General features: G+C 36.9%; 1 protein-coding gene across 1 annotated transcript in view; it reads left to right on the top strand.

Annotated features, from left to right (window-relative positions):
• The window catches only part of Fbn1 (fibrillin 1), a 223642-nt gene that overhangs the window by 129226 nt on the left and 82303 nt on the right, over nucleotides 1-12113 (top strand). Inside the window, exons 15-19 of the mRNA XM_027925732.3 lie at nucleotides 1159-1281; nucleotides 4383-4505; nucleotides 5566-5718; nucleotides 9483-9536; nucleotides 11114-11239. Coding sequence (XP_027781533.2) covers nucleotides 1159-1281; nucleotides 4383-4505; nucleotides 5566-5718; nucleotides 9483-9536; nucleotides 11114-11239 — 579 coding nt within the window. The remainder of the gene's footprint in view (nucleotides 1-1158; nucleotides 1282-4382; nucleotides 4506-5565; nucleotides 5719-9482; nucleotides 9537-11113; nucleotides 11240-12113) is intronic.

Here is a 12113-nt window from a genome sequence, read left to right as displayed (position 1 = left end):
TCGCTTGTAATCCTTTTATTTGAAGTGCCTGCCTAATAATCAAATACTACTAGTCAGTGTCTCAAAATGTCAGATTTGTTTAAGGCTGACTGCTGAGCACCAGCCTTTTCTGTTGCCTCTTGCATTCATCACCTCATTTTGAAATGGGATGCTTCCAAAGTTTTGTTTTTGCTCTTGACAGTCTCCCCTTGATTAGAAAATATGATTATTATTTATGGGTTTTCACCTTGCAGACCTTTAGCAAAAAGTAAAGAATGCTGTTTATCCTGTTTCCCAATGTCTTTGGGAAGGTCCCAAGAATCTATTCATACATTAAAAGAATTTCAAAATTGTTCTTAGAAACATTTTTGGCAAAATACTATCTCAGTGATTCAATTCAGAGACGTAATGCCAAAATTCCTGGTTGGAATAGAATCCTGTTGAAAGAAAGAGAGAGAGAAAGGGGAGTGGGAGAGAGAAAGAAAGAAAGGGAAAAAGGATAATAAATTACTCTGGTCTGACTAAAGCTTGTAAGTGAAGACATATCATGTCTACAGGAGCAAGTGCCTCCCAAGATAGCTGTAATATTACATAAAATAGCATGTTGATGATTTTAAATAAAATTCCCCATAATCAAGGGATCCTAAAGGCTAGCTGGCTAAACTATATTCTATAGTTGAGTTTTGCATTTTAAAAAATCCATTTTTCCTACTCTTATTTAAAATTGCTTCACGCTATAAGCTGTCTTCTGCTTTCCACTTTTTAAAGAATCAAGATGTAGCCTAAATACATTTCAGATTCCTCCTAGTTTTAGCTTTGAAGTAATATGATGTATTAAAGTAATGTGATCCTGTGAAATAAATATATTCACCAGACTGTAAGACTTTTACTAAAACTTTGTGTGTGTACATATATGTACACATATAAATCTAGTTGTTTGCACATATGTCAAAGCTTGAGAACTTGAGATACGTATTTTATATGATCTCTCTTTGTATGATGTAATTTGGATGAAAACCTCAAACATTATAATAACAAAGAAAGAGATATAAGAATAAATATTTTGTACATGCCAAAAAGAAAGAAAGGTGAAGAAATAAAATTATATTCATGCAGGTTGGTTTCCTTTTGTAAGCTTACTCTTTGGACCTCAGGACACTCTATGTATTTATTTTTCAGATATGGATGAGTGCAGCATAAGGAACATGTGTCTTAACGGGATGTGTATCAATGAAGATGGCAGTTTCAAATGCATTTGCAAACCTGGATTCCAGCTGGCATCAGATGGGCGTTACTGCAAAGGTATATGCTACAAAGCTCAAACCCGCATTCTCTGCCTTCTTTTTCTCCACTTTTCCATGTGTATTCTCCCCACATAAAGCATCCCTTATTCTGGATTAGGCATCTTAGCTGGAATTCCTTCTGAAGTCCAGCTATCCAGATAGTGACAGTTTATAACCAGAAGGCCATTCTTATTTCACAAAAGGTATTTGAGTCCTTTCAAAGGAGCCTAAAAGGCTTCAATGTAGCAAATACATAAGCTAAACTGCCAACTGGTCTTCTGATAGATGTGGTTATCTTTCTAAATAAGTGGAGTTCTGCCTCTTCTTTCCAGCTGGGGGTTCAGAGCATTTAGGCTTCTTGATGGTTGTCTTTTCCACCTCTTACATCTTCACGTGGACAAAACATTGTAGATTCTCATTTGCAGTGATGAGATATCAACTTCAGTATCAACTTCCCTGAGATACTAAAGAAACAAGAAACTTTTTTTGTGGTCAATATATTTAAGTTTTATCAAGTTATATAAGCAAAAAGGAAAACAGGATTAAGCAGAAGACAGAAACAAACCAGGAGCCATTGTTTAGCTTGATGACTTTTGAAATCATCTCTTTGCTTCAAGTACTGAAGCAGAAATTAAGAGGAATTTTTTTTTTGTTGTTGTTCTGTTGAGGTCAGGATCCTAAGAAGAGTCATCAGAGATAAATTCGTGCTTAGTCTTCTGCCTTACGTAGTCAGGGATGAGTGATTCCTGCAGTTGGTTCTGAGATCTGAACTAGAACCAGACTTTTCAAAGAGCCTTAAACTCAAAATAGGTACATAAAATCTGCTAAAATGGTGTACTCAGAGCCACTCTCCAGTTCTAGTTGCAGAAGTGTAGCTCATCCAGCTGCTTAAGGTGGAGAAAGCAGGAAAAAGCCATGTGAGGCCTCCTCTCTGAGTGTCCCTAGTGTACGGCTTGGTAAAGGTGTTATGGAAGAAAGCTTTGTATGTGTTCAGTCCTTGGCAAGATGTGCTTTTTCTTGGGGCTTAAAAGAGCTTCTAGGCCTTGGTTGTTTACCTACATTCTCTATGACCTCACATGGGTGGCTCTTAATATTGTGAAAATCTGTCTTCACAGCAAGAGAAAACAGTTGAATTTTTCAAATTCGAGGGAGGAAAATGGTTTCTGTCGTTTTAAGCTCCGTGCTGGGCGGAACTTACATGGGAAGACAGGATTAGTACATGGAAATATTCTACAATGTAAGACAGTACAAAACAAAGTGTCAAATTGTGCAAATTAAGTGCTGAACAAGTTGAAAAAAAAAAGAAGAAAGAAAGAAAAGAAAAAAAAGAAAGGAAGGCCAAGGGAATGATTGCTGGAATATTTGGAATTAAGCTTCCAAACAAAATAACGGAAGGAAATGTGAAAGCCCCTTTGTGAGTGGGACTTCTGCGAGAACGCTTACTCTTCCTGCCAATATGCAGCACACACTAAGGTTCGCTTTTAGTGCCTCAGGGCTGCTGGTGACCCAGGCAGCAGTTCCCCAGCATTAAGTGTGACCAATGCATAATGCTATTTCAGAAGACATTATGACCTCATAGATGGAACTGGTTTTGCAACCATTTGCAACCATTGAAATAATATCTTCTCAATAAAGGGATTGTTCCATTCAAAGCGTTGATGATTCCAATGGTTTGCTTTGACTTTAGCATTCCGGCTTTAAGAGGGAGAAAGAGAGAGAGCATGCAAGCAAGCAAGCTTGAGCTCCGAAGCTCCGGTTCTTCTGTTTTTTCTAGTGCATAGAATGTAGAACACACACACAGTAATAAGACTAACAGAACAAGAAAAGAAAGAATTCTCTGAAATTCTGACTTTCCCCTTTTTTCTTCTTTTCTGTAAGACTTTCTCTTAGTGTTAAATATACACTTACTTCTGAGCCCCGCAAAGGTGTGACTGTTCAAGGCTGATCAACAATGCTCATTTAATCTCTACAGTGAACTACTCCAATGAACAGCATGGCCTCTCTGATCACTTTCTAAAAGTCGAGGCTGCCAACTCTGAGTGACCTTCCTCTGGATCTCTGCGACATCTTTGTCTCCATTAAAAAGCCCTTGTGTTACTTTTCAGACTGTAGTCTTCACTGTTTTACTGTAGATTTCAACTTGAACAAAAAGATGACTGAAATAACTGAACCAATTTGAGTTCATGTATTTAAATATAACCACTGTTTTAAATACAATCTGTACATGGAATCTTGGACCATCTGAATATATTTTGTGCCAAACAACACAAGCTAAGTAAAACACAGAGGTGTTTCACTCTCAATTTGCCTTTTTAAGGTCAGAAAAAAGGAAATAGTCAGATATACTAGTTGTATATTGTAAAAGGAGTCATTATAAAATGACTTTCTTCTAAGCATCCTGTGTTGTCCAACACACAATTTTAATACCTTTTTCTGTTTCCCTATATTAAAGGAGAAGAAATCTCTACTACTACTACTAGTGTGCATCTAATAAAGTCTTTTAACAGACCCCTCTAAGTATATACATATGGTAGTACAAAATAAGGAAGACTTTTCTTATTTTGGTCCAGAGTCATCATCAAAATCATCTAAGTTCATTTTCTGTTCTTTTCTATGTTGTTCCTTTAGGGCTTCAGTTGCTCTCTTTTAACACTTTGTCCCAGAGGGCTAAGGCAAGGGTAGTACTAGATCAGGGACACAGCCCGGGTGTTGAATGCCAAAAGGAAAAGCTTCCTGCCCAGGGCAGAGATGCAGTTTGTTATCAAGCCAGATTTCTGGCACAGCTACCATGGGATGCATTACACAAAACCCTTTGTCTTTCAGCATTTTTCTTCTTCCTCCAATTCTGTTTTGGCCTTTGTGATTTTTATTTTGGACTTAAAAAAAAATCTCTTGGGAGAATATTTATATGGAAGCTTTTTATGGAAAAGAAATAATCTTAACAATTTTTCTTGTTTTGTTTCTGTTCTTTTAAAGGAAACTGAGAATACATCTCATTGAGCTTGTATTGTTGATGCTGCATGATTTTCCATCGTACCCATTTTCAAGTGTTATAATGATAAACGATATGGTTTAGATAAAAGTCACTTCATTTTTAATCAATGTCTCTTCCCACTGCAGATATTAACGAGTGTGAAACACCTGGGATCTGCATGAATGGGCGCTGCGTGAACACTGATGGCTCCTACAGATGTGAATGCTTCCCTGGACTGGCTGTGGGTCTGGATGGACGTGTGTGTGTTGGTAAGAAAAAGCAATGGCTTGATTTATGATAGAGAGGCACCTTCCATCCATCAACAAAGCCAACCAATAACAAATGTCCTTTACCATAGTGGATAGGATATAATGGATAGTTGCAGAGCAGTAAACCAACAGGGTCAGGTCTCTTCTTGCATAATTGTATATTAATTTAAAGAATAGAAAGATGAGCTGAAATAAAGGGAAAGCCAGGGGACCCTAACCTCTCCTTCTTTCTTTCATTCTCTAAATACACAGCTAACCTCAATTTTCTCCAACTTCTTTTTGTAGATATTTTGTAGACATGCTCACTCTCTCATGGTGAACATCTTAATAATGAATTAAATGACCAAGGAAAGTATAGAATGCAAAGAATATGGATAATTGTGAAACCTGTAGGATAATAGTTTTGTGTGACTTCATAAGAAGTTTGAGCCTGTATAAGAAGATTGAGAAATAGATGCGAATTTTATCCAGATTATTTTTAAGAAAGGTACTCAGAAAACCCTTTGAATTGGGAAAGGATTGAGCATAGCCAGAAACTCCTACCTTGGTGGTAAAGATAACATGGCTTAGTTGACCAACATCTACAGATTTATATAATGAACCTTTTACACATCAAACTTTCTCCTTTTTGGAAAGTACACCTAATTCAGATGTTCAATAATTGCATGTTTACTTTGGGGTAGGGTGCCTTTCTAATAAAGGTCTTATTTATCATGGTGTGAAATTCAACATTCTTTCATCGTTTATTAAGTGCCTGCTCAGTACATGCCTAGGGAAGAAAAAAATGAATGAGACATAATCCCAGCACTTAAAGGCCTCGCAGTTTGGTAAACCATGGTAATCCCCAAGAAACTGTCAGAGTCTGGCCATTGGTTTCCACTTCTGGGGAGCTAATGTGTTTTGTTGTTGTTTGTTTGTTTTGACTCCTAGTACCAGAGGCATTCTCAGTGAGTTAGAACAGGGACTATGCATATATAAAGGCAGCTTCAACTCTGATTTGGGGGAGGGGTCTCATGTGTTGAAAGTGACAGTATGATGATAGGTATTTCTTCCTGTTTAGACACACACATGCGGAGCACATGCTACGGAGGATACAAGCGGGGCCAGTGTGTCAAGCCTTTGTTTGGTGCTGTTACTAAATCTGAATGCTGTTGTGCCAACACTGAGTATGCCTTTGGGGAGCCCTGCCAGCCATGTCCTGCCCAGAATTCAGGTATGTGGTATCATGGAGGGGTCCTCACGCTTCTAGCCTTCTGGCTCCATCTGTGATCTTTGCATTTATGGAAGAGACATGGAATGATTACATTATGCTTTCCAGGTACACCATGAACCTTACTGGGGCCTTGGCAAGGTTTAGCCAGTGTCTCCTTACATTTGACTCACCCTCTCCTCATAATCATTTGTAGTAGGCAGTGTGTTTATGCCTCCCGTGTGAACTCTGCCACCTCAATAATAGTCATGGTCTGTAGAAAACATGCAAGTTCATGATGTTTGCATTTTGCAGGAGCTAACTATTATAAAAGCAGAATTTTATATAGTGTAAAAGTAAATAATTTTCAGACTACCTGAATATTTCCAGCAGTTTCCCAGAAGGCCATTTGTGAATTTTTTCACATCCCATTTGTTGATTTTGGTGTGCTTTTCTTAAATGATTTTATTCAACCTTGGGGAAAAAGTATTTTCCTGGTGGCATGACACAGTGAAAAGAGAACTGGATGGTGAGTCAGAATTCTGCTCCCTGTTCACAGCAGACAAATTACTTAATTGGGTGTTTAGTTATTTGTACATTTTTTTCTCATTTAAGGATTTGAAATAACTTACATTAACAAATATGATTATAAAATAGAACAATAAGGAAAATGGATTTTTGGTCTTCTAGAAAATGAGTTGCCTTAGATAATATAGAAGGTTCTATGCAGTTGCAAATGATTTGTAAAGCAAAAATAGTTTATTGAAATTAAAACAATAGACTATCAATATTTGAACATGATTTTAAGGTAGTTTAGCAGATGACTTCTAAAGTCCTAAAATAAAGTTAGGCCTAATATTGAAAATACTTTGTTCCAGTGGGTCAGTTTACATATAAGATTCAGTCTGTTCATTTCTGCACTAAATAAAATGAATTAAAGATTAACCCATAATTTTAAAAGATCTGTTATTTTTAAAAATGTTAATCTTTGAAGCTAGAGAGTTAGAAATTAAAATATACTATGAGACACTAAATATGAAGGGAAGACTGTTAATAAAATGAGGAATGTCAATTGAAAGAAAGCCTTATTTTGACTTTTTACTTCACTAAGTGAATAAGATGCAAATTATCATTTATATATGATCAACAATGAACTAAGTACATGTTTAATATACTCCAATTATACATAAATATCATTCCTTCAAACCAAAATACTTTGATGCAACTTTATAGTTGTGTGTTATTAATACCATCCTTTGCCTGTTAACTATTCAAATGCTTTTCTTACATACTGTAAATTTATATGATAGATGAGTGTCATGAAAGCTGACCCACACAGTGTAGGTGATTTGTTCATGTTGGTTTGGTCATGTTGAGGTCTAAGACTTAGAATCCAGGGAACTTGATGCATACAGTTTTTTGCTTTGACATTTTCCTCTGGACCAAATGCCTCTCCAAAAAATTCTTATGATACATAGGGGAATGGTGAGGGTTTAGAAAAAAGATGACCAAAATAGACTTGATTTCTCTAAGCAGTAAAGCTTGAAGAGAGTTAAACTTGAGGCCCAGGTCTGCTAACTTCTGATTTTTATTTGAATGAATTTGCAAAGAAAGGTCCATCCGTGGAAGTGGTTTCGTTCAGTTTGATTTCTCCACCTCTTTGGTGGATGAAAATTTCAAACCATGAAAGATCCAAACATGAGATAATCCCTCATTTCAGGAGAGAGAGGGAATTAAAAAAAATTATTGGTACAATATAATTATACATATTAGTGGTATTCATTGTTATATATTTATACACACACAAAATAATTGAGCTAAATTGAAAAAAGGTATTTTTTTCATATTTTTATTGGTGTGTTATAGTTATACATAATGGTGGGATGCATTGTTCCATATTTATGCATGCATATAACAATATAGTTTGGCCACTATCATTTCCCAGTATTTCCTCTTTCTCTCCTCTCCTTCCTTCTTTCCTCTACTCTACCAATCTCCTTTCCATTTTCATGAGATCTTGGGAGATTTTTAAAGGTACTGAAAATATCCACAAAAAAATGTCTTTAATCCATTGAATGAGAAATTGTAACTGTGCAACCTCTAAAGTTATCAGTGAGTGGAGCAAGCTACATATGAAGCTATTTCTCACTGACTAGAGAAGCTGATTTACATGGCTCAGCAGGCCCTCTTACTTCCTCAGCCTTCAGACAGTGGTGTTTACTCCTCACAGAAACTAGTCATTTAAGCCTGCCTGAGTACAATTCTGGGAATTTTCCTGTGTGACCCCAATACTGCCGTCTCCATGATGCTACCTTGAGGTAGCTCAGCAACATCTACTACTTCAGTGTTTGAGCTGTACACAGTTACATGTTATCTCATTAGATTTATAGACCTGTCATATGAAATGGATATCATTAGCCCCAATTTGCAGAAAAGGAAACTATCAGAGGGAAAGTATTTGCTACCCAGCAATAAGCACAGTCTTCAACGTTCAAACCCATGATGATCTGAATTCACCTCAGAGTCTAGTGCCAGATCCTGCTCAAATGAAAAATAATGGAGACAATACTTTGATTCCATTTAGGCCAAGCATCAGATAATCTAAATTACCTGTAAAAGTGCTTTTTACAAAACTGGTATGCTCTTGTTTTGTTTTATTATTTTAATTAATTGCTTATGTGAAAGAATAAAAAGGACCTTTTTTCTCTTTTTCTCTGGTACCCACCTTTCCATTTGTGCCTTTGTTGGCCTCTTTTATGATGATTTAAAAAAGAAAGAATTTTACTTTTTTTGTCATATTAACATTTGTTAGGTGACACACTTCTGAAGGATTCACCCTTAAACTTAACGTTTGTAGAACTCATTTGTATCTGCTGTCATCAAAATGCAAATCTCTAGCCTATGGAAATACAAGAACTATTTGCTTTAGCAGTGAGGTTCAGCCAGCCTCTGAAAAAGAGGCCCATTCCTAATAACCAGTTGTCTTTCCACTTAAGCACTAGAGATAGTGGCTGCCAAAAATCATGGGCAACTGAAGGACATGTTACTTTCCTTTCCTTGCATAAAATATGACTCTAGTTATTTCTCCATTCACTCTATGTTCACTGAAATATTATTGGGACTATTTGTAAAACACTGTATACTTTTAATAAATTTTCTACATATCAAAAATTTTTTAAAAGATCTCACATTTTGATACTAAGCAATGCTTTCCCTTTGAATTTATCTTAGAGAATGCATCTACTATCCTGATGAATATTACCTTTTAAAATGCAATTTGAACACACACAAGAGTAGACACCTTGTTGCTGTTCTTCTGAGGGGAGGCTCGAGAATTTGCAGAGAAAAGTGAAAAAAAAATATTGGGAACTTGATTGTACTAAAAAAAGAGCTTGCACTCAGAAACAAAATTATTCCCAAGATGGTGGGAGAAAGTTTTATTAACAGTTAAGAAACCACATTTTAACAGGCACATTTCACTGTAAAGTGTAAAGTGTTCCCTGGTGAACCAAATCAAGTTATGGGAAAAAATACCTTTTCCAAAAGTGCTTTGCACAAGGAATTGCTATAACTTGCCTGTATCCTTCAAAGTCGATTTCCTCAGTGATGCGGATCCTTTAAAAAAGAGCCTGGTATAAAGGTGACTCCCTCAAGAGATGCCTCCTTTCCCTTTACCACGTTATTTTGGTTCTGCTCACTTTGGAAGAAATGATGTGTGCAAAGCCAAGGGCAGGATTGACCTGTTCTGCAAACAAGGGAATCATTTACTATCTGTTAATTTATTGCAGCGGAATATCAGGCACTCTGCAGCAGTGGGCCAGGAATGACGTCAGCAGGCAGTGGTAAGGATTCGTTTCAAATTTACTACCTTAAGCATGTGCCGAGGCAGCATCTGGCCTTCCTGTGGGTTTTCAGTTGGTCCCTTGACACTAGTCTGGCCTGGCTCCTCTCTGGCCACCATTGCATGATATACCTGGGATGCCTAGAAGTCCCCATGGCAGAGCCACTATGCCCGCCCAATGTTTCCTGGGATTTCAGAATGTGGGTGTGGGGCTTGCTCGCTGAAGGGGCTGGGATCTCTCCCAGGGCACTTGATCAGGGAACATAGGATGAGATGAAATGATTGTGGTTGTTCTTTCTTGAAAAGAGGCAGCCTGGACCTTCTTTAGATTTTCCTCCATCAAGTATACCTCATGATTATGTGCTGATAGAACTATCTCCGTCTACATACTGAAAGATTTCTTATCTCTCAAGGACTTGGTCATTATAAGGTGACAATAAGGAGCCATCTTATATGTAATAGCAAGCAGTGACAGCAACCAAGTTGGAAGAAAATAAGATGCTTGTGTAGGAGTTAGAACTAGAGAAATGTTGGGGCCATAAAAAAAATTAAAGAAAAATGAAAAAACTAGAACAAATGTAAAAAGAGGTGACAAGAAAGAAGAAGGGATTGGCTTACTAATATTAAATTAAATGATTTGATTAAGAGAGTTCTAGTGGACTGGTAGAATTAATTGTCAATTCATTCAGTATGTATGGATGAAGACAAGGAGTGGATATTTGAAGGAGAAAAGAGGAGAAATCAAGAAATTTATAACAAATTTGGAGCTAGTGGGTAGACAGTAACAAGTTGTAATAGGAACTTGGAGAAGGAAAAAAAAGTCAACCCTAATTTTTAAAAGGTTCCAGCAACAGGATTTGAGGCTACCCATGCACTCATGGTCATTCTGCATCTCCTTCACTCCTAGAGCTCTGTTTAGTCTTTGAGAGCTCAGAAGAGAGAGGACCCAGCTCATGAGGGCAGGGAAGTGAAGGCTTTTGTTTGAGCTGGCTTTTGATAAAAAAAAAGAGACCTGCTCCAGGCATTACCTCCACAGAGTGAAGAGGGCACTGTGTGTTCACAGAGGAGTGAGAAGTTTGGAGCAAATAAACAAAGGCTTCATATTTCAATTTAATCTTGAGGATATTATTGAACCCACAAAAGTTTGAGCCAAGGGTATGGCATGATCATCTTGCTTTTAGGATGCTCAGAATGGTGCAGTGTGGAAGGAAAATGGAAGAGTGAAGGGCTGGGGGCCAGGAAACCAGGGCTAGGGACTTGAGCTCTGTAGTGGATCTACTTTTCCATCTTGGTGCTTGAACCAGGAGAAGTCCAGGATGTCTCTTTCAGCTTGATTCAGGAGGTAATCTTGAAGTTCTAGCTCAGATGCGGGTTTCTTCTCAGGGACTGGTGGAAGGAAGACTTGATTTAGGAATATCTTAAAATGAGAAAAAGGGTATGAGCTTTCCTCTTCTAAGTGAACCCTCCAACCCTCCTTAAATTCCAAGTCTATTACATTTATTGTGCTGTTTATTTTTTAACAGTTAATTTGATGTTTATTTTAGAATGTCATTGATTTTGAACTTTTTGGTGGTGCAGATATAAATGAATGTGCATTAGATCCTGATATTTGTCCAAATGGAATTTGTGAAAATCTCCGTGGGTCCTACAAGTGTATATGCAATTCAGGATATGAAGTGGATATAACTGGAAAAAACTGTGTTGGTAAGAAGTTCCACCTGTTTTCTAAGACACTTCATGTATAATGTATCCCTTCTTTCATTGCTTGGAGGAAACTGCTTCTGATTAACTTAAAGGACTAAGCAGATGAATTCTTTACACTTCGTGTGTCAGCACTGCATTTACATGTCTTAATAGCAAACATTCACATAACTGAATCTTGATAGTTTTTATTAATAGCCATGTATCAGATTCACTCCATAAAAGAAGCTTCCATAAAAGGAGCTTCTTAGATATTATAAAATGCAAAGATTTTGAGCCATTCTCATATGGCTACAAAGTCATCACTACTTTCAATAAGAGAGAAACAGTTCTTCCAACCACTTATTGGATTTAATCAGAATACAGCTTATTTTCGGTAATAACTACTGTTTCCTAAGTTGAGCAGTACTGGCTTTGATGCTCTTAACAGTCTTTATTTATTTATTTTATTATTTTTTTAAATACACGACAACAGTGGAATTCATTACAATCCTTATTACACATATAGAGCACAACTTTTCGTATCTCTGTATATAAAGTATGTTCACGTCAATTTATGCCATTATACATGTACTTTCTTTTGCATTACAATTCTTAATACACATATATACCACAATTTTTCATATCTCTGTTTGTATATAAGGTATGTTGACACCAATTCAGGTCTTCATACATGTACCTTGTATAATAATGATGACAGTCTTTAATGAAGTTACCAGCCAATAACTAAATGAATCAGTTGGTTGGGAAGAAAATGTTCAACATGGGTCAGTTTCTTCCTAGACCAGTATTTTGTGAAATGCATTGTCCATTCTGTAGTGGAGTGACATATACCTCAAGTTTTCTGAAGCTGAGCTTCCAAAGCTAACATACTCAT

The sequence above is a fragment of the Marmota flaviventris genome, chromosome 2 (genome assembly GCF_047511675.1).
Source record: "Marmota flaviventris isolate mMarFla1 chromosome 2, mMarFla1.hap1, whole genome shotgun sequence".
Lineage (NCBI taxonomy): Eukaryota > Metazoa > Chordata > Mammalia > Rodentia > Sciuridae > Marmota > Marmota flaviventris.
Note: the sequence above shows the minus strand (reverse complement) of the source record. Positions and strands in the feature narration are given on the sequence as shown.